Genomic DNA, 27,350 nt, shown 5'->3' on the forward strand with positions numbered 1-27,350 from the left:
TCCCCCAAAAAAGGGTATTTTTCAATCCATACAGTGTGGGCAGTTCTTTTTCTCTTTCTCTTTTTCTTTTTCTCTTTTTCTCTTTTTCTTTTTCTCTTTTTCTTTTTCTCTTTTTCTTTTTCTTTTTCTTTTTCTTTTTTATCAACAGATTGTGAGCTGTCATTTTTTGTATAATGAATCTGTATTAACTATTAAACTGATATTATTGAAATTACTGCAATCTCTTTAGACTCTCTGTTATCAATCCCCACATTGTCAGAACCGCACAAACTAGCTTGTATTATTTAGCAATAGAAACTAAATGCAATTGCAATCCCTTTTGAACATGACAGTTCATGAAATATTTGGACTAAAATATCAGGAGCATGCAGAATGCAACTATCATGGGAATGACGAACTGGAATTTCTCAGTGGAATTTCACCAATTTGACCACATCTGGTATCAGAATCAAAAATACTCGTTCTGATTAGGACCATTAAAAAGAATTCAAATGTGCCATAGATTTATTACCAGGCTGAGATGCCAAAGCACACAGCAGTAGGAGCACACACGTAGATAGTGAACGAGGTTGAGTGCAAAACTGCTTCTTACCTTATGAACTTCTGAAGTCATATTTTTATCTCATTTGCAGCAGTGTTAATCCAGAGTCAATCAAATTCAAATTTATGCCATTAGAAATGAGAGCAAAATTTGGCTCTTAAATTACAGCAGCTAAGCACAACAGATTTTATTTCCCTTGGAGTGTTTTTAAGCTCCTGATATAGATACAGCTTTTATCTTTTTAATAATCCCTTCTTCCTGAATTCAATGGGGCAAGCATCAAACGTATTCAGAAGCGCAGGGCTTCCTTCATTCCTCATGATGGCTTTCATGTTTTATAAAGTAGTTTTTAAATCAGTGCTTAATGCATGCTAAAAGTGAGAGAAGAATCAGTAACAGGTCTGATTATGAATGGCTGTATTACCCTCTTTGTATTACCCTCTTTTGACATTTTGAGACAACATAAACAGCCAAAGATGAAAAAGAATGTGAAAGAAAGTCTGCAGAAGAGGGACTCCAAAACCACGCTGTACTTGATTATTTAATTTATGATCCAACTGATGTATGGATTACTGGATCAAAAAACTCTTGTTTTGTCATCCAGTGGATAAAGCTTACAACTTACAATACCACAAACCTTATCCACCCTTTAAGTTTTAGCTTTATAATGCACATGTATAAGTCCATGGACTGCTTGTTCAGGTTTATCCCAATCCATGCACTCATTCTTGCAAGCAAGGAGCCACACCTGCGTCATTTGAAACCTACAACTGTGTGTTCGGGTTCAGTTAAAGATAATCACAGAATCACAGAATCACAGAATTTTCTAGGTTGGAAGAGACCTCAAGGTCATCGAGTCCAACCTCCAACCTAACGCTAACAGCCCTCCACTAAACCATATCCCTAAGCTCTACATCTAAGCGTCTTTTGAAGACTTCCAGGGATGGTGACTCCACCACTTCCCTGGGCAGCCTGTTCCAATGCCTCACAACCCTTTCTGTAAAGAAGTTCTTCCTAACATCTAACCTAAAACTCCCCTGGCTCAACTTAAGCCCATTCCCCCTCGTCCTGTCACCAGGCACGTGGGAGAACAGGCCAACCCCCACCTCTCTACAGCCTCCTTTAAGGTATCTGTAAAGAGCAATAAGGTCACCCCTGAGCCTCCTCTTCTCCAGGCTGAACAAGCCCAGCTCCCTCAGCCGCTCCTCGTAGGACTTGTTCTCCAGGCCCCTCACCAGCTTCGTCGCCCTTCTCTGCACCCGCTCAAGCACCTCGATGTCCTTCTTGTAGCGAGGGGCCCAAAACTGAACACAGTACTCGAGGTGCGGCCTCACCAGAGCTGAGTACAGGGGGACGATCACCTCCCTAGCCCTGCTGGTCACGCTGTTCCTAATACAAGCCAGGATGCCGTTGGCCTTCTTGGCCACCTGAGCACACTGCTGGCTCATATTCAGCCGACTGTCCACCATCACTCCCAGGTCCTTCTCTGCCTGGCAGCTCTCCAACCATTCCTCTCCCAGCCTGTAGCTCTGCTTGGGGTTATTGCGCCCCAGGTGCAGGACCCGGCACTTGGCCTTGTTAAACTTCATGCAGTTGACCTCAGCCCATCGGTCCAGCCTATCCAGATCCTCCTGCAGAGCTTTCCTACCCTCAAGCAGATCGACACACGCACCTAACTTGGTGTCATCTGCGAACTTACTGAGGGTGCACTCGATGCCCTCGTCCAGATCATCGATGAAGATATTAAAGAGGACCGGCCCCAGCACCGAGCCCTGGGGGACGCCACTAGTGACTGGCCTCCAACTGGACTTGGCTCCATTCACCACGACTCTTTGGGCCCGGCTATCCAGCCAGTTTCTAACCCAACGAAGCGTGCGCCAGTCCAAGCCAAGAGCAGCCAGTTTCTTGAGGAGAATGCTGTGGGAGACGGTGTCAAAAGCCTTGCTGAAGTCAAGGTAGACCACATCCACAGCCTTTCCCTCATCCACCCAGCGCGTCACTCTGTCATAGAAGGAGATCAGGTTCGTCAGGCATGACCTGCCTTTCATAAAGCCATGCTGACTGGGCCTGATCGCCTGCTTCCCCTGCAAGTGCTGCATGATGACTCTCAGGAGGATCTGCTCCATGAGCTTTCCTGGCACTGAGGTCAAACTGACAGGCCTGTAGTTTCCTGGGTCTGCCCTCCGGACTTGGTTGCCATCACGGAGACGTGGTGGGACCAGTCTCATGACTGGAGTGCTGCAATGCCTGGCTATAAGCTCTATAGAAGGGACAGGCAGCATAGAAGGGGTGGTGGTGTGGCTCTCTATATTAGAGAGTCTTTCGAGGCTGTAGAACTCGAGGTTGGGAATGACAAGGTCGAGTCCCTTTGGGTTAGGATCGGCAGGGACAACAAGGCTAGTGTCCTGGTCGGGGTCTGCTATAGACCGCCGAACCAGGATGAGGAGACGGATGAGGAATTCTACAGGCAGCTGACAGAGGTTGCAAAATCATCAGCTCTTGTACTCGTGGGGGACTTCAACTTCCCTGACATATCCTGGAAGCACAACACAGCCCTGAGAAAGCAGTCTAGGAGGTTTCTGGAGAGCGTGGAAGATAGCTTCCTGACACAGCTGGTTAGTGAGCCTACCAGGGGAGGTGCCCCGCTAGACCTTCTCTTCACAAACAGAGAAGGACTGGTGGAGGACGTGATCGTCGGGAGCTGTCTAGGGCAGAGTGACCACGCAATGGTGGAGTTCACTATTCTTGGCGAGGTCAGGAAGGGGACCAGTAAAACCGCTGTATTGGACTTTCGGAGGGCTGACTTTGAGCTGCTCAGGCAACGGATGCATTGGCCAGAGAAGGAACACTATGGCCCAAGTAAGAAAAATCCTATTCCCCAAACTCCAGTAAACCTTTGCCCAGCACAACACTGCCAAACTGGGAAGAGAGAATCAATCATTAAGTAATTGGCTAAACAGAAACCAGCTTTCTATAAACAAAGTCTTCTATTAATCACTACTTAGGAGCATGGTTGTGCTCCAAATTCACTTACTGTTTGCTGCTTTGTGGCTATACTGACATACTTTTTTAATAATGCCATTACAAATGCATTTCATTTTGGAGTTATGGGCTTGGTTAAGGCAAAAGAAAGTGAAATATTTTGAAAGCATGGTAAAAAATAGAGTAAGAGGAAGGAGCAGAAGGATGGTGTTAAAATTGAAGCAGAGTTTGACTAAGGTGGCTGAACCATTGTCAGCTCTAATTTAACTGTAGTTAGAGAATAGCTTAGGATGTTGAAAAGTATATTAACAAGAACTATTCTGTGATGTTTTGGACAAAGCAAAGTTAGTTCACTGAACAGTGCACAGAAGACCACTTCAGTTTTCCAATACCATAGTGGGAAAAAAAAATATGCAGAAAGAAGCAGTTCTTCTCTTTTATATGGTAATTCCACGGGAAGTGAGAAGCACCTCAGAGCCAAGCACAAACTCATTCAATGCTGTATTGCCTGTTACCTCTAAACTATTCTTGCTAAGATATCTCCTCTCAGGATGAAGTATGCACTCATGAACAATGGGATATAAATTAGCATTGCATCAACATAAGTCTGTCTGCATAATAGAGTCTTAAGCCAAGAAAGCATAATTCATCATGACAGACATATGCAGCATCATACATTTCTAACCAAGTTCAGGTTGAAGAAATACTGGAGCATCTGTAGCTTGCTCTGCTCTTCAGGCAGAGAGCACAATCCATCGCAGTCTACATGCCCACTGTTATCTTCTGGAAACTAGAAAAGCATATGGTACAGCAGATGCTGCACTATCATTTCCCTCCTCAGACTCTGTTAAGGGCATTCAACTAATTGTAGTGCCATAATTAGCTGTGTTCTGTATCTCAAAAGCATTTTTTTTCTACACATGAGTATTCCACTGGCACTGCTTCTCTGAGGAAATGTAAAAAGGCATGTTAAGGTTAGCAAATGGAGAAAGAGAGGAAAAGATAGTAAATTAGAAAAACTGGCCTAAATTGGATCTACAACTTCTGCTAGTTACGAGTTGCTCTCCAGCAAAGTGGGTCAGCAGGTCTGAGACCTAATGTAAAATGTCATATCTTGCAACAGTTCCTCTGAGCCAAATCTCTCAGTCCTTGCTCCATCAACCCGACATTTGAGATCAAGGGGAGATTGGGTGGAATAAGGACTGCAGGATTTTCCTGTTTACATTTTTTGCCCACACAGCACAAACCTACAACCTCCAGCTGTTGCCCTCCTGGCTGTTATCACTGGTACAATTTCTGTGTGCAGAAGGGCTCACGCACACTTCTGCAAAGTGGCCTTGAGACAAGGATTCAGAAAAGCTCTCCAACATGTGTAAAGCTATTCCTGGTTATGCCAGTGTTTGGTCAGAGGAATAACATGAAGCAAATCCTTATAACATCTTTAATTCCCTGGAACTTCGGTGAAACTTCAACACATCATCAAAGTTAAGATCCTTCTTAGGTACTGCCAAAACAAAGCTGGTTCTCTGAACTGTGCAATATATGTAGTGCCATTTGTTACGACCATGTTGCTGTGTATGAATGGAGGTGTATAACTATTTGTATGTGTAGTTACAGAGCTGTATAAGGCTACACATGCCTAAAATTTTGCATAATGACTAATTAATTTTGGATATATATTAACTGAAGGCTGGAGTCTCAGGGATGGGGATGCTTGGGGATTGGGGGGGAGGATTTGCTTCTTACTAGAATGTGTACAAGATTCCCTGTTACAGCTTAGGTAAATTAGAGAGCTGAATGCAGATCAGTGAGCTGAATAGAATTAAGGATGTTTAATTGTTGCAGATTATTAAATGGTTTTTGCAGGTGATGTCAAGATATATACTCTCTACACACATGAGCATAAAGATGCATAAAAAACAAGCTGATTTATAATTATATAGCTAATCGTGATGCTCTCCCGTTCTCTGACAAATTTGCTGGCAAGGGGAAAGGAAGGCTCAGAGATAAAATGAATCTTGATCTGCTCCGACACCTGCAGCACATGTCTGATGGCAGACTGAACACTGCCCCACAACCACCACCAGCTAGGAAACACCCTTTACCCAAAACAGCTAGATTCAAGCTAGTTCAATCCATACAAGCTGCCATCCCAACATGAACATTGGTGCTGCTGTGTCTCCCCAGGCGTGACACATGCCCAGCAGTGCCACCACTCCTGGCAGGCACAGCACTCCGGTGCCACACACTGCTAGGCACCCTTGCTAACAATATTCCTAAATACATCTGATCAACAAAATTCTGCAAACCACCAAATGATGGAGATAATGCAGGTCCTGTGGATCCTGCAGCACCTGCCAAGCAAGGAGGGATGGTAGGTGTCAAGGTGTCACTCAGCAGTGCAGCAGTGCTGCTCCACTCACTCTTCCCAGCTTGGAGTAGAGGCAGCTTCGTGGACAGATGCACTATTTGGCAGTATGGAATTTGGTTCCTACTATCACGTCTGAGTACAGATGATTCAGGAAGAACTGGATTGGCAGGTGGCATCTTGAGAAGGGACCTTTTCACTTGTCCTCTGGCTATGTCCTTCCCAAATTGATTTATTTGTACAATTCGCATTTAAATAACACAAGAACATACCCAGACTTTTCCTCACTGATTTCTCTTTCCATAGGAAACCAAGCTACAAGATCCCAGACAACCACTGATGACAGCAGGAGCCCAGAGTGTCAGGAAAGGGTTAGCAGCACCATTTGGGAAGACCTCAAGGAACTTCACATGTGCAGGTCCTTACTCAACTCAGTCAGTCTCCTGCTTTCATAACCCCACCACTTCCCTGGTTGTCAAAGGTGACATGGAGGTGGGGGGAGTAGGACAGACCAATATAAAGGCACATGCTAGCTGGAATTAGGTAGACCACCTACCAGAATAACTCTGCTGTAGTGATGGAGTAAAAGAGTATTCCAAGCACAGCAGAGTGAATTGTTGGAGTGCACTTCAGAACCATCATAAGGTCAGCATAAAGCTGGTATCATTATCAACTAAAATGGGGTAGGTGACTCTGAAGAAGAAAAGGTTGAGTGGATGGTGGCACTCTCAAGCTGAACAGCAGAGCTGGGCTTTGTCACCCTACCCCACCACCTAAAATTTTGTTCTATTTCCCAGCCCAGGTGAACACAGGGGATGCTGTTGGGGCAAGTCCAGGGGAGTTGCCCAGTGCTTGCTAACCATATCCTGCTCCCAGTCCCCACTGAGAATACAGGGATACCCAGGATCTCGCACGTCTCACATGCCCCACTTGCTGTCTCACATTTTGAGCCTAAATGCCTGAACCTCTAAAAGTCTTTGTTATCTGATGCTGTGATTACAAAGCAACAATTCAAAGAGTTGTCTCAGGCAAAACCCATGTCATGCTGGTTAACCCCTCCTTTATTCTCTGACCTTTCCTTCAAGGAACCTCTAGATAAGGTAGTTTTTGATGTTACAATACCCTTACACTTGGTTTGCAAATGCTTCTCTGGGAAACAATTGTCATGTTTTGTGAGTGTTTCTCCATCACTTGCCATCAATAGGGTCCTGATTTCTGACTATAGCTTCTATAAACTATAGCAGCATTAAAAAAAATAACAATAGCAATAGTGATAATTATGTGAAAATAATTATTATTACAAAATGAATGGACCTTTGGGGAGATAGCTAGTCCTGGGCACGATTACTTCATCCACTCACTCAAAGTGATCACAAAGCACCAAGTCACGCACTCTGAAATACTCTCTTTGATCACTCGGCAGGCAAATTACAAACCTTTATCAGTGTGTGCATGGAGTCATAAGAGCGTATCCAGAGATGCTGGTACCCCAGACACTGCCACCCACCAGGAGGCTGCTGTATCCGCACCCTAAGCGTTCACCCGGCTAAGGGGACAGCGCCGTGGTTTTGGACACCAACTTTCAGAGCAGCTCACACCCGGACAAACGGGGATCCCGGGCACTGCAGCCGAGCGGGAGCTGTCCGGGAACACCCCGCTACGGACTCCAACCTGAAACGAGCTCCCACCGGCCCCCCGCATCCCGGAGCATCCCCCTCACGCCTCTCGCCCCCGGGGCTGCGAGCCCGCCCCGGGGCGGGGACGGGAGGCTCGGGGGGGTCCGGCGGCCGCGGGTTGCGGGCAGAGCGAGGCGCGGAGCGGGCACGGTGCGGCCGGCATGCTGCCCCCGCTGCTGCCCCTGCTGCTGCTGCTGCTGATGATGATGATGCCCGGAGCGGCGGGGGGCCGCTGCCCGCACCGCTGCGCCTGCAGCCAGGCCGCCCTGCGCTGCCCCCCGCCGCCGCCCGGGGCGCGCCCCGCGCCCGCCCGCGCGTAAGTACCGCGGGGTGCGCGCAGGGGGGCTCGCCCCGCACCGCCTGGCCTCGGGATGGGGCTAACCCGCGGGGTTTGGAGGCTGGAGGGGAGCCAGGGTCCGTGTCCGGGGCGGTGCGGGTCTTTTGGCAGCCTGCAAAAGGTGCAGTGGCGGTGCAGTTGTGGGAACTTGCTGGGTTTATCCTCCTCTTATGGCAAAAGCTGGCTTGCGTGTTCCAAAATCAGCCGGAATAACTTTCAGGGAACTGGATTAAAAAAGGATGAAATCTGCTCTTAAACCTTCCTTCAGTTCTGTCTTCTTTGTTTCTTTTTTTGTTTGTTTGTTTGTTTGTTTTCACAAATCTGCTTGTCTTCTCACTGCCTCTTCTCTCAAAGCTTGTGCAATTCAAAGGCCTCTGTGGTTCAGCAGCAAAACCCTAGTGGTGCTCGCTTCTGCGATCCAACTCACTGTCAGCACGTGTTGCAACTTTCTGAGGTCCGATTCACGGACATCTGTTCTCAGCCCTAGCAGTCAAAAAGCTGCCAGGAGCTCTGACAGCTCTTGGGCTCTCTGTGAAGAGGTTCATAGCGTCTTTCTGCCTAATGCACCCCTGGGAATTAGGGCAGAATTGTAACAAAAGGGAGTCACGGGGATCCCCTGACCCCGCTCCAACACCATGCTCTGAGCTCAAAATCTAGCAGAGCAGACCAAATACGTGATATTTGTAAGTATTTAAGCATTGTTGTACAGTTTACAAGCCCAATTGCGGCACTTATCTAAACAATCATGGCGTCAAAATATGGGATTAGAGGAACAACAGATAAGATAGTTGCTGTTTCGAGGATCCCTTGGTTGGATTTTTCTTATTGTGCCCCTTTTGGAAACAAAGCCATTGTTTTACATTTTCATCTGATTTGTTTGTAAATTTCATATGCTCTTGAAATTCCCCAGAGATGATGCTGTCCCTGATCTTCTCTTTCCTTTCTCCCTAGCTTGAGAACTGATATGTGCAAGAAATATTAATTTCTGTTAGTTTAGAGACATGTAAATCGTTCCTGCAAAGTCAGTTTTGAGAAACATCTCTGTCCTGAGTTTTTTTCCTACCCATTTCCCTGCGTTACTCTGGTGTCAGAGGAAGCAAAGTTCATGGGTGCTGGAGAAATTCTCCATACCTCTTGCAACAAGTACACTGCTTTCATGGCATTTGTAGCACACACAGAGTGGCCAAGGGATCAGTCACATCCAGGATCCCTGCTGCAGCAGAAGCAGATGGGAAGGCCAGTTTTTGTAGGGCTTTAGTGCGTTCGTTAGTAAGCTGCACATCTGTCTGTAGTCACATCACAGCCCAGAAAGGTTATCAAAAGCTCTAAATGTGTGTGATTTCTCTCTCTCTCTCTTTTTTTTTTTTTATTTATTCTTTTTCTTTTTTTTTCTATCTGTCACTCCAAGAAGAAACCACATCTCCACCTCAATGATCCAGGTTAAAACAGTGGCCTATGGCCACTTCCAGTTATATTTCACTCAGATCAACAGGGTAGATGATAGACAAAGATAATGGAAGGATTTTTCCCTTTAACCTTTACTATAACAACTTTGCAGTTGTTTGCAGAGCACAACTATTAGGCTGGCTGCAGAAGCCAACTGTACAGTCAGATAAGAGTTCAACCACAATTCTGCTCAGTACTCCTGTGAAATATTATACTCAGACATTAAAAAGGAAAAAAAAAAATCCCTCTCTTTCAGTTTGCATTTGCAGACATGTTTAGTTCCTGGAAATGCCCTTTATGTCCAGAGGGGTATGGCAAAAAGGGCCGGATCCCAGCCATCGGCTGCATGTCCTCCTGCTGCATCTGCTCCAGAAGTGCATGAATGTCAAGTGGGACACGCTGCCATAGGGCACCTCTCCCCTCTGAGTTATAATCCCCACCCCACAGTTTAACACCCCCACAGAGCAAACACTCACTGCTTAGTAAGTTAATGGGACCCCAGCTAGAGAGACAACTCTGTGAGATCCCTCCTGCTGCCTATGCCAGGGGTGGGACACCAAGCAAAAGTCACTCCCATGCCACCCACTGTCAGTAGGATGGATGTGACATCACAAATATAACAGGAGAAATGGGGAGCAAATGGTCACCTCACTTAAGTGTGGCCAACAGCTCTCCTGAAAGACTACGCTGCACCAGCAGCAGCCAGCACACAGTGAGCACCATTAAGTATTTTATCCAGCTGCTGTTCTCCAGCTGCTGTGGCTTCTGCTTCCACATCCCACTTCAGGCCACATCCAACCTGATTTATACTGAACCTGGAAATACACTACTGAATTTCCATTCCTTTGATTTTTTTTTTATTTATTTTTTTTAATAATATATAGTTTATCATAAAATTACGAAACTGTAATAATAAATGCAGTCTCTAACCATACATGTGTACATGTATTCTGGCTCTTTTTTTTTTTAGTTACTATTCCACCTCTTTTACTCTCCTTTCACCTATTCTCTTACTTTGATTTTCATACTAGTATTTTCTTACCCACTTGGGTGTCGTTTTTCCTTCTCTTGCTTTCTTGTGGCACATCTTTCCCAGCTTTATCATTTTCCTAACTCTGGCTTTCCGTACTGTACCAGTATGTCTTTAGCTCTCTTTTCCCCCCTGCCCAGCTCTGTATATGAGAGACAAAGCAAGAGGAAGTTACTTTTATCCCCTTGTAGTCATATTTGTGGTGCACCAGAGGAGTCATGGTATATCATAGAAACAAGAATGGTTTGGGTTGGGAGGGACCTTAAAGATCATCTTTTTCCAAGAATAGTCAAGAAAATAAACGCCAGTACGTAATGCCAGCTATACCCAAGTAATTCAAGCCCTGATGCTGTCACAATCCGTGCTTTCAAACGTACTTTTGATATTATTTTTTTACAGTTCAAGCACATATCTTGTATCTTACCAGACCTGCCAAGTCATATTATCACTGGAAGATTTTTTAAATCTTCCAACGATAGTGCCAAAAGGTTGCAGAATTATTTGTTTATATGTTTCTGAATTGATCACATTTTTCTCAAGATCATGTTTTTAATTTGGGCACTAGGCAAACACTAGAGAAACTCCATTATCCTGACACCTCTGTATGCTGTGTTGGCTATAGCAACTATGTGTCTGCTTAGTCTCAGCAGAAAAATAACCTTTAATACACCACTGAAACAAAACATATGCTTTCTTCATTTGAAGCTTCATGGTGCATCTACATCCTTTTGCTTATTTAAGAGAGTCTAAATGGCCAGGCACCCAACTCTGGCTGTATATTAATAGACATTGGATACCTAAAACCTTTCTGCCCCTTTGGAAACCTCATTTCATAGTGAAGCTCACCTTGCTGTGCCTGTGTTCCCCCAGCATACAGGGTTCCTGCATCAGAGCAAGTGGCAAATGGTTAGTATCAGGCACTCAATCCAAAGCTGTAGGGCAAAAGCTGAATAAGTAGACAGTTCTACCATGTCTTCAGTGTGGGCATACCTGGCTTTTTAAGGATCGACAGTGGAATTCAGTTTCAGGAATAAAATGTCTTCGGTAGGAGATAATGTGTCACCTACTAGCACCTGGCTAAAAGCACTCTGACTGTTTGTGTGGTACATCCAGCTCATAGTTCCCATTTCAGGTAGATAGTGCCCAATCTACAAGGCTTTAAAAATCAATGTCAATGCTTTACATTGCCCTCAGAAGCTGATAAAAATCCTGGGAAAATGGTGGGCTTTCAGTCTTATTTTCAGTCAATCAATACTCAATTCTTCTAAGTTCAAGGACACCACAGAATAAAATGTTTGCCACTCTTAGCAAGAATCTACCTTTGTGGCATTACAGTTCTGGGTAATCCTACAAAACAGTGATGCAACCATATATCTGCCAACCCAGCTGCAGTAATATTCATACCTATTGCAAAGAAAGCCTGTGCTCTTTATGTATTTATTTATTTATTTTTATGTGCAACTAAGCACTCTTTTCCAAAGGCCAGTGTCTGTAATGCAGGGATTTTCTTCAGCAGTGTGAGTGAGTTGGGCTTTGAGTCCTCTTCAGCTGGATTCTTGTCTGTCTGGTGGTCATGTGGTGTTTGGGCACCTAGACCTCCCAAAGCTCCTCTTGGAGCTTGAGTCTGTGTGGTAGTGCTGGAATAAAAGTTTATCTTTTAGCAGATAAAAATTGCAGAGTCAAGTTGATTTAATTACGTCCCAGAATTAATAAAAAAGTATGACAGTGGGTTTATGCCAGGGTACCTTTGGAACAGACCACTCCATAAGAATTTTCCAAAGAGCTCTTAGGTGGCACCTCTACATGTTTACAGCAGGGGAAACAGGCAGTTTGCTCTTTATATGCCTCTCATCGTCCCTACTGGCCCTGGTATTCCTATTAACAGGAAGGTAACCATCCTTATGAAAAATCCACTCTAAATTTATTATTTCAGAACAACAACACAGGAAACAAATGCTGGATGGTATTTTAGGTACCAAGCAAGAAAAGGATTTGGTCAATCTATGCACAATTCCTGTCACTCTCAGTGTCATTTGACAGTCTTACATGTATTTAGCCTGGCAATTTCAAACCTTACTGCCTAGAAAACCCAGCTGGATTTACAGACATGCTAGGCACTGCTCAAAGCCTAAATGGTTGGCTGTCTCCCCACTCCCTTCTGTACACATTGACTGGATGCAAGTCCCAAGGATGAAATGCCTGTTGATTATCTGAAGTTGCAGTATTGTCAGCCATTGAATGCAAGGAGTGAGTATCCATGAATTATTGTGCATCAAATATGAAAGAAACATACCAGTTTTTCTTAAAAGTATAAAAGTTCATCCTTTAACAACACTCTTTCAAACTGGTGTTCATAACTTGTATTAAAAATGGATGCAGCCCTCCTTTCAAAGGCTATGGAAGTCGGATAGTAGCATGAGAATGTTAGATATATAAAAGCTTTGTAAAACCCACTTTGTTCTTTCTTTTTGTCAAAAGCTTCCCAGCTCTGAGAGACAAATAACTGGTCACATCTGAGTATCACAATCTGAGTGCTATCAGAAAGAAATCGATATTTAATTCCTGCCAGTACCTGTTTGGGTTGCACTGTGTGCTATCAAAAACATCAGTCATGTTCAATAGCAGAGGCTTCAGCATAGGAGATAAGGCTTTGCTTTATTCTGGGTTTCAGAAAGAATTAAACCTGCACCAAACAGCCAAAACTGTATTAACCTAAATGCTTATATATGTACACAGTCTGGATTTTGGTCAGCGGCTAGCAGATCTTCAAAATGTTTATAGAGTTTAGAAAGAGACATCATCTATTTCCCTTTAACACAGGCAGGGTTTGAGATGCAAGCTACAAAGGTAAAGCAGACAAGAAGAGAGTGAAAACATTTTACACCTTTTTGGTAAATTTAGGATACCTTTACTGATGTGGAACTGTCTCTGTGTGCTACAGCAGTACTTTGAGGATTAAGAGATGTTTGATTATGAATTGCCTTCTTCCTTTGTTCCTTTGCTGTTTTGTGAGACTGTAAATGGGATGAGGTAATGTCAATGCAGTTGAGTTCACGGTTTCAGCTGTCAAGGTGAATTCACAAGGATTTAAAAAATATATATATTTATGTTGAAATACAGAATGGATTAAGTGTTGCCATGCAATTTAACTACAGTTAAAGTTACAGCTAAAGTGCTGGTTTATCCCACTTAAATTGAATTCCAGAGCCGAGGTAGCTAAGCGAGGAACACTGGTGCCAAAGATTTTCTGCAGGCAGGGGGACGGGCAGTGTAGGGGTTTTTGCTTTTGTGTGTGTGTGTGTGTGTGTGTGTAGACACTCACAAAAAGGTATGTTTTGTTTTCCAAGCAGCTCTAGTCGATGGTACAGCTATAAAGAGGTTCTTGCTGCCAAGGCTACAGATGAGCAATTTCTCAGCTTCTACTTTTTACTTCTTCCCAAAGGTGTTTTCCTGTTGGCTCTGCCTATCGATCCCTGCTGCAGGATTCTCTGCATACTTCTGTCCCCCAAGGGACAAATACATTTCTCAAGACATACAACTTAGCTTCACTTCTGATTTAAGCACAGCTCCTGCACACACACAACACAACCTGCCAGCATATGTCTATAGAGACCAGTATGGCCCAATCCCAGTGGTGTCAAAAACAAACATATTCTTACAGCATTGCTTATATGGTAGGGAAGTGTTGTTATTCCCAGTTTACTGACAGGGAATCAAGATGTAAGGAAACTAAATGATTTGCCAAAGATCATATTGGACTGTGGCAAGGAATTGGTGCCAGTCTCCGGTGTACATCTAGATTGGTAATCCCAGAACATAAATATGTGTGACAGCCTGGCATTATAGTGAACTTTAAGTTCTTAAACATTTTAAATTGTCTTCATATAAAGGATTATAACAAAATTAGGAAAAAAAAAAAATTTTTTAGAAGAACAGAAACAGTTCGGTCAAAAAACCTTGACAGGGTGTTTTTAAGGATGGGAAACAAATGTCTCTGACTAGATATCTGTAATTAAAAAACAAAAGAGAGCAAATATCTTTTTGCACAGAGATAAAGTCTTGAAATATGTTAAATATTTTGCTATGGCTATTATCAGGGAGAGTGTGGTCATGGCTGTACAAATTGGCTGCTAAAAGGACTACAATTCAGATGTGGAGTAGAATGGTAAAAAAAAAAAAAGATCTACCTCCCACAGTGTCATTAACATCTCAGTGAGAGTAATTAAAAAATGTAAAAAGGAAAGTGCACACTTGCTTTCAATCAGCAAATCACAGTGCTGCAATTTAAAATAAATACATAAAATACATCAGGCCCAATTTGGACTTTTTCAAGCACTTGCATATAGCCAGAGGCTTTTTGATGAATTCATGATGCCACACCACAACATTACAGCAGTATTATGGAGAGAAAAGCATGGTCCAAAGAATGCAAACAAACATTGTTTCATAGAGGAAGCTTTACATTAAAGCCACATTTTTCTGAGGAAATAGCTCCAGATGGCCTCTAGCTTCATTTGACTGTGAATATAGAAGCCCATTTTCATAAGGTTATATTTTTTTTTCTAAAAGTTTATGATTATTATCATAATTTGACCAAGCCAAATCTCAAATTTATGCTCTTAAGGAACTGACACAATAGCCCTCAAATTTGTTTAACTGAAATCAGTGGTAAAGGGATCAAGCCGTAGAGGTACAAAGAACTGTAGGCAAAATAAAGTGACTTGAAGCTTTACTGTTTCTCTACGCAGTGTACAATCTGTAAACAATGAAACCCCATGCCTTACAATCCTTTCCTCCCTCTTTTCTTTTTTTTTTCAGATCGTTTACTCATCTTCCTGTAAAAGTAATCCCATCACATGCATTTGAAGGACTTAGAGATGCCTTCATCATGTAAGTTCACAACATTTTCCGTAGACTTTTCCTTAATGTCTTGCTAGAAGTTCTGTCATAAACCTCCATCACAAATAATGTCTTTTTACAATAATGTAAAAATGTGTTGCTAAAAACCACTTTTGGTGAAAAAAAAATTCAGAGGAAGAATAAGCTATTTTTATAGGCCAATAATTTCTTATCAGCAGTATGTAAAAGGTTATTTGAAAAGGTATGCTTTAACAGTTGCTTAACATAATGAAACATTAATCATGTCAGAGAGAACTGGATTCAGTTTGATAACTGATGACAGGCACTTTGTAGAGGAGATTTCTGTCATAAAATGTTAGTGCTGCAATGATAGCTATGGTATTCTGTGATTATACATTTATGAAATACTCAAATAAGGGTTTTTTTGCTGTTATGCACTGTGAGGTAAGCGAGGCAGGGAATCCGTAGGACTGATCCTCTTCTTAGAAGATACAGTTTACAAGCACTGTAACTTTGCACATAATGCTTCCCCTCCCTTGGCTTTGTATCTGTTTTATATCAAGGACTCCAACCAGAAGGCTTGGCAGACTAGTCTCACCCTTATTTCTGTCATTATTGCAACCAAAAGATGGCAGCTTTGGGTCTCCATTACTTTTTTTTTTTTTTTTATCTGCATGGGGTGTTCACTGAAGGACAGCTGATGCCACACCAGTGCAATACAGAACAGGGGAATGAACTCCCCCAGAATCTAAAAGTAGCAGCACAGGTAATGGTGCTTCCTATTCTAGGTGTGCTTTTTAGAATTATCTTCACCTATAAAAAGCACATATTTTATCAGCTATTAAAATATAGGTTAGATTTACATAATCTATTATCCAGGAAACAGAGAAAATAGGAAACCCTTTAATGGTGCATTCCTGAAGGCAGACTAGAAGGATGAGGGTAGTGCAAACACCTAAATAGATTCAGTTGGTCTGGTTTAGCTTTTAGTGCTCATTGGTTAAACAATTTTGGCCAAATTATAAATTCCTGTGTTTCTGTAGCTCTAGAAAGTAGAAAACAAACTAAATGATGTCCCTATCTATTCAACTACAATGAAGTACATGTATTACAGTACAATCTAATGGCACTGCATTCTTGCATTCACTTACATCTGAACGATTAATGAGACCTTACCATTTTTAGATGGCAGATCAACTTAAATCTAAAAAGGTTCTCCTACCTTTATGATTTGACACTAAATTTTCCCAAGCTGTATGCATAACCCATTCTTCATAGAGAATGTTTTGTTCGTTGACATTTTTCTTTCCATAAGAGCGTTTAATTGATTTCTTTGTGTCCTTTTAATACATCTCTCCAAATTAACAGCATAGAAATCAATGTATTTGTCTGATGTAAAACTATAGAACACTTCATAATTTTATTGAGATTTAGTGTTACTTTGAAAAATGCATATTTTTAAATTAAAAATCTCTAAATCATCTATTTGGCAACTCATCACCAACTGCAAATCAGATGATAAATTATTATCACTGCTATAACTCTCTCAGACATATGTAAATGGGAACCCAGTGGCAAGTAGGAAGGATCTCGTGGAATCACAGAATCACAGAATCACAGAATTTTCTAGGTTGGAAGAGACCTCAAGGTCATCGAGTCCAACCTCCAACCTAACGCTAACAGCCCTCCACTAAACCATATCCCTAAGCTCTACATCTAAACGTCTTTTGAAGACTTCCAAGGATGGTGACTCCACCACTTCCCTGGGCAGCCTGTTCCAGTGCCTCACAACCCTTTCAGTGAAGAAGTTCTTCCTAACATCTAGCCTAAAACTCCCCTGGCTCAACTTAAACCCATTCCCCCTCGTCCTGTCACCAGGCACGTGGGAGAACAGGCCAACCCCCACCTCGCTACAGCCTCCCTTGAGGTACCTAAAAAGAGCGATAAGGTCGCCCCTGAGCCTCCTCTTCTCCAGGCTGAACAAGCCCAGCTCCCTCAGCCGCTCCTCGTAGGACTTGTTCTCCAGGCCCCTCACCAGCTTCGTCGCCCTTCTCTGCACCCGCTCAAGCACCTCAATGTCCTTCTTGTAGCGAGGGGCCCAAAACTGAACACAGTACTCGAGGTGCGGCCTCACCAGAGCTGAGTACAGGGGGACGATCACCTCCCTAGCCCTGCTGGTCACGCTGTTCCTAATACAAGCCAGGATGCCGTTGGCCTTCTTGGCCACCTGAGCACACTGCTGGCTCATATTCAGCCGACTATCCACCATCACTCCCAGGTCCTTCTCTGCCTGGCAGCTTTCCAACCATTCCTCTCCCAGCCTGTAGCTCTGCTTGGGGTTATTGCGCCCCAGGTGCAGGACCCGGCACTTGGCCTTGTTAAACTTCATGCAGTTGACCTCAGCCCATCGGTCCAGCCTATCCAGATCCTCCTGCAGAGCTTTCCTACCCTCAAGCAGATCGACACACGCACCTAACTTGGTGTCATCTGCGAACTTACTGAGGGTGCACTCGATGCCCTCGTCCAGATCATCGATGAAGATATTAAAGAGGACCGGCCCCAGCACCGAGCCCTGGGGGACGCCACTAGTGACTGGCCTCCAACTGGACTTGGCTCCATTCACCACGACTCTTTGGGCCCGGCTATCCAGCCAGTTTCTAACCCAACGAAGCGTGCGCCAGTCCAAGCCAAGAGCAGCCAGTTTCTTGAGGAGAATGCTGTGGGAGACGGTGTCAAAAGCCTTGCTGAAGTCAAGGTAGACCACATCCACAGCCTTTCCCTCATCCACCCAGCGCGTCACTCTGTCATAGAAGGAGATCAGGTTCGTCAGGCATGACCTGCCTTTCATAAAGCCATGCTGACTGGGCCTGATCGCCTGCTTCCCCTTCAAGTGCTGCATGATGACTCTCAGGAGGATCTGCTCCATGAGCTTTCCTGGCACTGAGGTCAAACTGACAGGCCTGTAGTTTCCTGGGTCTGCCCTCCGGCCCTTCTTGTAGATGGGCGTCACGTTTGCTAGCAAGCAAACAAGCAAACAAGCAAAAAAAGGAAGGAGCATGGGATCTGGGGTTTCACGATTCAGAACCTGAACCTGATTTTTTTTTTTCATTTTAAGTACTGCAAGTACTGATCCCTCCCAGTGCATGAGCTAAGCCCCTGAGTCTCTTAGGATCAAGTGCTAACCAGGCCTCTTGTTTTACATCCATCTTCATTCATGAATAACCATTGCACTATCAAAAATATCAATCTTACTGAATTCTGATTATGGAAAAAAGTCATTAATATTTCTGTAAGAAATATATACATACTTAATATATGATTTCTTTATGAATTCCCCTTTGCTACTAAAAATGGAAAAAAAAATGGTCTAAGGGTTTTTATAGCAACATCAGTAGGAATTGTTTTCTTATAATTACAATTTAAGTAAGATAGCTTTCAGATCTGTCATAATAATGAATCTAATTTTATAGACATGTTTCAGTTGTTTAGAAAATATTTTTGTTGTTGTTGACAGAGTATAATGTTAGGTTTAGTTTGTGTGCCATACCAGTCGGTTCTGTCAGGAAAAAATGTTTTGAAGACCTTTCTCCTACATATGCAGATTAATATATATATTATATATAGAATATATTAATTAAATATTTAATATATAATTATATAATATATGATAGTTGTATATTTGATATATAATTAATATATAGAACATATATACAGAATATAGTACTGGAAAGAACAGCATTAGAGCTGAATTTGAGTAGCTTCCTAACACAAAGGCAAGGAAAACAGCTTTGTGATGAAATTTGCAGATGCTTACATAGTTGAAGTTGAGAATATTAATAGATCCAGATGAAAATTCACAACATCTGTAAACAACACATGAAATAATCCAGTACATGTAATTTCTTTTGTTAAGAAGAGATTCTAACCGTTGGATATCTGAAGGAAAATGGGTTGAGGCAGGATTGCATGGGGCAGCCATTCTCTCTGGCAAGCTAATTGGCCTGGGGGAGCCAGCCCCAGAAAAGGGGCCCTCTGCTCACCCCCAACCCTCCTCCTTCGTCCACATGAGCGCATCTTCCAGGCTGCTCCCAGCACAGCTGCCTTTGGGCCACTCATGTTGGACATCACAGAGGCTTGCTGAGGTTACAGTGGCCACTGCTTCCCTGCCTTTGCCCTGGGCCCTACAAAATAGCCCCCCTGCAGCTGGCCCACAACTTGCTCAGCTACTCGGTCCTCTGAGAGCCGGCGTAGGTGGCAGAAAGAAGGCTAGAGAAGAAGCAAGGCTCTTCTTGTGGACTCACCTCCATGGGCTCCATGGTGTTAGGCAGGAGGACAAGCCAGTCCTTGCCTGGGACTGCCCACACGGGGTGCCTTCCAGCAGGAATATTTACAGGCCAGGGTGCTGAACCAGGGGGTCGCCCAGTTCCACGTTTAGGTCCCATGCCATTCTCCAGTTCATTTATAGGCATGGATTCAATGCTGCCATCTGTTTTACGGCCATGGCTGGGTCCCACGCTGCATTCTGGCCGATAGGCATGCCTCTGCTCCCCACGGCTGTCTGCCTCATGCTCCACGCCACCACTGCACTACTGGTTAGGCCCAGGCCCCCTGCTGCTGAATGTTTGAGGGGCCAGCCTGTTCCCCGCATCACTGTTGTGCCAATGATATCACTGATATGTGTCTGTGGGCCAGGCACCAGACATCCCCCAGGCACTGGTGTCCTTTGTGCCGGAGGTGCTGTCCTTCTGCCCATGACACATCTTCCTCTCATTAGCTGCCATCCTTCTCAGTGCTTCCTCAGACAGCTTCACTGGCTGGGCGACCCCCTGGTTCAGCACCCTGGCCTGTAAATATTCCTGCTGGAAGGCACCCCGTGTGGGCAGTCCCAGGCAAGGACTGGCTTGTCCTCCTGCCTAACACCATGGAGCCGGGTCCACAAGAAGAGGTGGAGGAGCCCATGGAAGTGGATCCACCTCGGCCACATCAGACCTGGGACTACCCCAGCACATCTTTGCTCTGTGCCATCAGAGAACACCAACAGCTTCTCAGCAGGGCGCGGCGAGCTCCCTACTCATCGTCACTCAGGCTCCATCCCAAGCATTAGCTTGGAGCCACCAAACACCCGGCAATAAAGAACTCTTGCTGATTCTCGGGGGTTGTGCGATTGCTTCTTTCCCATCCACCAGCCCTTGTGTGAGAGGTGGCAGCCCTTCTGCACAGAGCCTCGAGGAAGAGCACAAGATAGGACCCAGCTCCCTTCGGGCTGCTGCGTTGGGGTGACAGGAGGAGTCCCCAAGGGCCACCATGCACCTTTAACATTTGTTAAAATAGACCGAGGGGTGAAAATAGTAGTGGGTACGCGATTATAGGTGGATAATTTCTTATTAAGAATGAGTATCTATATCTGAGTAATTGGGAACAATAGACATGGAGAAGGCTGAGATACTCAGCAACTTCTTTGCCTCTGTCTGCACTGCTAGAAGGGCTTCCCAAGTTTTTCATTTACCTGAACCCATAGATGGAGGCTGGAGGATCCAAGTAGCACCCACTGTAAGTGAAGAGCACATTCGAGACCACCTGATGAATCTAAACAGGTACACGTCTGCGGGACCTGATGACATGAATCCTAGGGTCCTGAGGGAACTGGTTGATGGAATTGCCAAGCCTCTCTCCATCATAGCTGAAAAGTTCTGGCAGTCAGGCCATTCCGTGCTGAGTGGAAAAATGGAAACATCATGCCCCTACTCTTCAACAATTAAAACAAAGAATTGGACAAAGAGCACTACTCTTCAACAGTTATAACAATTAGGACACATTCCTTCTTAGAAGAGCAGTCAGGCGTTGGGACAGGTTGCCCAGGGAAGTGATGGAGTCACCGTCCCTGGGGGTGTTCAAGGAAAGGTTGGTTGGATGTGGTGCTTAGGGACATGGTTTAGTGGGTGACATTGGTGGTAGGGGGTTGGTTGGACCAGATGATCTTGGAGGTCTTTTCCAACCTTAATTTTTCTATGATATTACACATACAATATATTCTATATAGTATATATACACAATAATTTATATTTATTTATATATAATATAGATGAATCTTAATCTAGCAGGATTTAGTAAGCATCAAAGAAGTGGATTTATTTTCCCTGTATCCAACATCGGTTGTTCTTAACAATGCCCCTGTTCCACACATGTAGTTATGTCAAAATTGTATAATGCCTACAAAAACAGTCATGTTGATCTGTGTAATGATGGAAAAAAAGCTACTTGCATTCAATTTCTATGTATGTAATGAAAATGATACTTAAATCCAAAAATTATTTGTAAAGTTCACTGAATGCATATTCATGTATTTGTGTGTCTCTACATCTGTGAATTAGATGACCATGACCCTGATTTAACAGCAGTCTATGAGGCTCTGTGAACGTTATCTACATCTTTGTCTACACAAATAAATTCACTAAGTGGAACCAATGGTAGGAGCAAAAGGCTTAGAGGCTTGGGCTGACTACTTTGTTTGTATTAGTTCAGCCCTCAGTCACTACCTTACCTACAATTTGCTGAGAAAATGAAGATTGGCTGCCCTGTATGTTCTTATTCCAAATGGTTGGCATAACCTTTTGCCAAGACAGAATAATGCCTCTCTCTCTCAGTCCCTACTGCCTAGGATTTTGGAGGTGAGGCATGGCCACTGCTGCAAAACAAGAATTGGGGCATGGGGTGGGGGGAAACCATATATAAAAGAAGCAAATATAAAGTGGAAACTTGATTTCTGGTATCTCTTCTGTTAATGTATTGCTTTGTGTCTGCCTTTTTCATTACAGCGAAATCTCTCAGAGCGACTCCCTAGAGAGAATAGAAGCAAGCGCATTTGACAGCCTTCCTGCTCTGTCTGAAATGTAAGTCTCTAAAAAAAAAAAAAAAAAGGCAGCCATGTTGTGGTTTATTATCATCAAGGAGTAAACAGTCTACAGAAAAGTATCCCTGGACCAAATCTTCCTATGTTACTTCAGCTGGTGTTGGATGAGGTCTATGATGACAAATGTTTCTCTCCAAAGTACCATATAAAATAATGAACAGTCTGTAAGGTCTAGCCTTGGAGATCTAGATCGTGCAAATTGATCCGTGTATGTGAAGTCCTGTTGCCTTCAGTGAGTGCAATGACAGGATGGGAGCGCTGTGTCTACTTCTACCAGCAGTATCAAGCTTTCTAAGTGGAGAAATCATTCAAGATAACAACAGAAGAGAAAAACATTTTCTTTTTGAAGATGCAGTTTTCAAAGCCCTACAGTATTTAAATATGTCTGCTTAGTATGCAGCTCTTCTTTTGAGCTCAGAAATATTACTCAAACAGAACATGTACTGATTTTAAGCTTGATGTGCCTAGCAGAGCCATCTGAGAGAGCGTGTGAGTTAAAGCAAGGGCTAGGAATATGCTCCAAAATATTTAGTGAAACTAATATTAACTAATTTAACTAATATTGTTTCACTAAATATTTAGTGAAACTATTGGAAACTATACATTTGATTCAGTATCTCATTACAGTGTTTTTCCCACAGCATGATCAGTGAGTGGCTTAAAAATGGTGCAACTGAGTGAGGACAATTATTTTTTTTTCTTATATGTGAATTCCATTGAAGCAAATTGCTTGCTCACATGAGCAACAGACACAGGTTTGTCCACCTCTTACTGTGTCTAATTTCCATTGGAATCAATGGTGGGTATAGGTAAGAAATTAAAGATCTGACCTAATGTATTCACCTACCAGGTATGGATAGCTTGTCATTTACCTGTCTGCCAAAACAAGAAAGTTAAGTTAGACCTTTAAAGAGCTACAGGAGACTAACAAGACAATGTTTGAATCCTGAAGGAGACATCTTTTTTTGGTTACCTAACAGTTATAACCTGATTTTGTTATCAATACTGCTTCAAAACGCACTTGTAGCATATTTCTAGAAAGTCTGTTTGCAGCATGAGAGTCTTCTGTCAAAGTCTGCACATGTCAGATTCTGACAAGGCCAATTGCTAGTGAAATTCAAGTCCCTCCAGGTGTGTAACAATACAACACTGACATATATTTCCCTCATTACAGATTAATTCTGAACACAAAAAATCTGCTGCACATTGAGGACGGAGCATTCAGAAACCTTCCAAGGCTAAAATATTTGTAAGAAAGCATTCTGTTACTTTTCTGTTTGCGTTCTTTTTTTCCATGAAGGAATGGACAAATCACAGAAAAGACTTTAAGGAAAAAAAATAAGTTTTTCATGCGTTATGATACACTACAAGTTCATGCATCATACACAACAGCTTTAATGTGCACTTAACTAATAGTGAGGTCTTTTAATAAGCAAGAAGATAAATTAACCCAAGGTAGAGCAGTAATGGACAAAACAGTAAAGTCTGCCAATTAGTTCTGCTAAGTGTTTATTTCTAAAGTTTTCATTTAGACAAGATACCACACAAAAGGGATAACTACAATCTCTTCCTTGCACTTAAGGAGTCAAGAGGACATATGCTGCTTCTCCAGAATACTGCCTGAGCATGCTACACACAGTTTTTACAGATCTTACAAACACAGTTGGAGCCTAATTAAAAATTACGATATTTGCCACTCATATTTTAATGCATTGTTAAGCTCATACCTGCAGCATTGGCTTGTCCTTGCATTCTAGCCTGGTAACCTTCTCCCCTGTAAATCATGCTTTTCTCCAGGAGCATTTGTAACACTGGAATAAGAGAATTTCCAGATCTGACACAGATCTTCTCATCAGAAGCTCATTTTATCTTGTAAGTGAAGACCCACCCTAGCCCAGCTGTGAGTCTTTCCATCTTGTTCTTGTATCACTGACAAATAACTTTTTTTCCTCCCAAAGGGAGCTCTGTGATAACTTGCGTATGACAACCATACCACAAAATGCTTTCCAGGGGATGAACAATGAATCACTGACACTGTGAGTAAAACAATGTTAGATCCAGTTCCTTCTGTGACGATAATACAGCTGTTTGAGGAGAGTAACTCCACTTTATAAGAATCTTGAAATTAAGCCCCATATGTCTGTATTGTCTTCACACCAAGACTTTCCTTTTAGCAAACTGGATTCATTGCTACAGTTGTCCTGCAAGACAGGTGAGTTTAATGTTGAGATGCTCCATACAAGGAAGGCAAAAAGCCACTGAAAACCAAGGAGAAAATCATCTGCCAGCACAGCAGGAGCCTTGTAGGGATTTTGCAGCACCTCTATCCTCACAAAAACTTCCATGAAGAAAGGCAGAAATAGCCCAAATCACAAACTGTACTTCTCAGCAGGATGTGGCTGAAATTCAGGGCTGAGGAAGGACCAGCAAAGCAATAGAGGGCAGCAGCAGGCTGCCTCCTTCATCTTTTAGCACAAAGACCAGTCTGGAAGCAAATAACACCAACCTTTGCAGACCGACCAGAGTGATGTTAAAAACGCAGCATACATCCAAATGTGGAGCCTTGTCTTGACACAAGTGTGTGTGCCAAAACACCTGCACAATTCTCCATGGATGTTTGTTGCTGGAAATGAGCTGGAGCTTGCATAAGCAAGTACTGCAGCTGGCTGGCTTAAGCCCTTCATCAGGCTGATGTGCCAGCACAACAGTAATTTAAACACAAACATGATGTATTGACCAGTACCTTCAGAAAATGTTAGAAGAACTAAGCCTAAATGTGACCAAAGACAACTACTACCTGATGTTAAAGATGAGCAATGGCTCAGTTGAGGGCATCATTTTATCTTATGGGCTGTTTTCCTGTTAGCAAGTTCACAAAATAACTCCAGCAAAATGATGATTCTGTTAATGGTACAAGAAAACAAATGTGCTAGAGATGGAGAAAGATGCTTCTTTTTTTTTTTTTTACTGCAAGTCTGAACTGTATTAAATGGAAGAGTGTCTAACTCACAGCCAGGAAAGAGCTAACAGTCATTTTTTTCTTACTCTTTTGTGATAGAAGAAAAGAATTACCTTATCAGCAGCTTTCTAATTGTAGAGCTACACTTTACCTCCACCCCTTGTAATTAACTACAATTAGCTGAAATAATTCCAATTGTTGCAGCATGGCCTAGTGAAGCACAAGTTAACTGTGAGTGTGTAAATTTAGCCTGCAGTAATACTTTGCATTACAAATAGCTAATGTAGGCTTTCCAACTGTTAGTGTTTCATGAGGACAGGGAATCAATACTACAACATGGTTGTGTTTTTTAAGGAAATCACTAATTTCAGCACCATGTCAAGACAGACTCCTCACATCAAATGTAGCCAGCTATTCTTGGGAGTAGGTTCATACCCCTAGTTTCTGCTCTCCCAGCAACAAGTGGAAAAAGAACAAGAAAACTTTTGTAGAGATAAAGGATCCTCTATAAATAGCACCGCATTTTGTATTAGGACTTGATATTAAAGAAAAAAAAATACAAATTATTATATACAAAGGATACTGAAAAATACTTAATATCAGAAATGGCTTTTTCTCTGTGAAAACAAACCCACAGGTTAGATCTCCTAATGAAGGAAAGTAGCCAGGTCTTAGGTACAGCAGGGTCCAGCCATTTGGTACCTGGCTCCAGAGTGGGAATCAAAAACTCAGGGCTGGCAGCAAGCATCCCTGTGCAGTGCAGGGAATGGTGAGGTTTCCACAGCACTGTTCAGGTCTGGCAGCACTACTTTGAGTAACTCGCTGACTGCTGGATGATGCATCACTCACCCCTGCTTCACTGCAAAGCTCTCACTTGGGCTGCTGGGAGATTGGTCTGCCCATAGGGGATCCACAATCCAGCAATACCTTCTGGGATTTACACGAGCTTTCTATCTGACACTTCTCTGACTCTTGCAGCTTTGCAGCTTTACCTACTTAAACCACAAAATCCAGGTCTTCTGCCTGTAGGTTGTTGTCTTGGTGCCAAGGGTTCACCTGGAATGCTGTCTGGATTCTGGGCCTCACTTCAAGGTGGGCACCAAGCTCCTTGCTCTTAAAGACGTAAACAGGAAAGCATTTAAGCTTCAATTTTATGCTAATTTCAGAGCTAATGGCAGTCATCCCATAGTTAGCTATATTCTTTATAAGCCAGACCCTCTAATCCTTAAAATGAATACAGTGTTAAGTTTTGAAATCTGTAGTACAATAACATAATCTCATCTTTTCCCAAATATTTTTCCTTATACATTTTTCTTAATCTTCAGCAAACTGTATAAAAATGGATTTGAGGATATCCACAGTCATGCCTTCAATGGAACCAAGCTGAATCAACTGTGAGTATGCTTCCCCTCCTTGGTAATTAAAAGAGCCACAGAATTGTACAAGAACCCAAGTTGGAAGGGACCTCGGAGATCATCTTGTCCAACCTTTCATAGTAAAAGCAGGGCCTAGACAAGATTGTCTAACACTTTGCCTAGCTGAACCTTAGAAGTTCAGCTAGACCTTACTATTGTAGATAATAGTAGATTAGTACATTATTAGAAAATAGCTCAAATGCAGTCACAAGCTCTTCATTCATCTTAACTGCCCATCTTAAATTTCATGATACCCATTAGAAAAGTCAATATATCAGTGTCACTGAGACCTAGTTGTCAATCCTGCGGCATCAGTGTCACTGAGACCTAGTTGTCAATCCTGCGGCATTTGCTGTTTTGCTATCCCTTAGAAAGCTGCAGTTTTTATGAGAAAAGCTCTTCTTTTTTAAGTAAAATTTAATAAATTCCTAAATTTAGCAGCAGCAGTGGAAAGCTTGAACCTGTAGACCAGATTCAGGAAACTTCATCTTACACCTGGAAATGTCAGCAGTTTTAAAATCAATTGCACACACCCTGGGACTAGCCCCATGGTTTTGGCAAAATTTTTGTTGTATTTTTGTACACTGCTGCTGCAGTGAAGGAACCAGAATGGCTGTTCCTGGTTTAAGTCAGAAGAAATTGGAAATGATCAGAATTAGGTGTAGATGCTAACAGTCTGATGGTATCAGTGGAGGAAAGGTTAGAGAAATATGAATGCTCTCAGACCAGGCGTTGCACAATCACCACTGTGACAGAAGGAAGGATTGAGAGCAAATGGATGAGAAGAAGTAATGGAAAGAGAAGTTATTTCAAAATGCAGATGTAA

General features: G+C 42.9%; 1 protein-coding gene across 2 annotated transcripts in view; it reads left to right on the plus strand.

Annotated features, from left to right (window-relative positions):
- Positions 1 to 7,728: 7,728 nt before the first annotated feature.
- Positions 7,729 to 27,350, plus strand: part of LOC311435196 (lutropin-choriogonadotropic hormone receptor) — a gene marked incomplete at its 5' end in the record, with an annotated part of 28,779 nt that continues 9,157 nt past the window's right edge. Inside the window, 7 exons of one of the 2 annotated variants that reach the window (XM_084515924.1) lie at positions 7,729 to 7,883; positions 15,199 to 15,270; positions 22,056 to 22,130; positions 23,325 to 23,399; positions 23,948 to 24,022; positions 24,109 to 24,186; positions 26,435 to 26,503. In XM_084515924.1, the coding sequence (XP_084372050.1) occupies positions 7,729 to 7,883; positions 15,199 to 15,270; positions 22,056 to 22,130; positions 23,325 to 23,399; positions 23,948 to 24,022; positions 24,109 to 24,186; positions 26,435 to 26,503 (599 nt within the window). The remainder of the gene's footprint in view (positions 7,884 to 15,198; positions 15,271 to 22,055; positions 22,131 to 23,324; positions 23,400 to 23,947; positions 24,023 to 24,108; positions 24,187 to 26,434; positions 26,504 to 27,350) is intronic. The other variant, XM_084515923.1, reaches the window with a different exon arrangement.

Source organism: Aythya ferina (genome assembly GCF_964211825.1).
Source record: "Aythya ferina genome assembly, chromosome: 3".
Classification (NCBI taxonomy): Eukaryota; Metazoa; Chordata; class Aves; order Anseriformes; family Anatidae; genus Aythya; species Aythya ferina.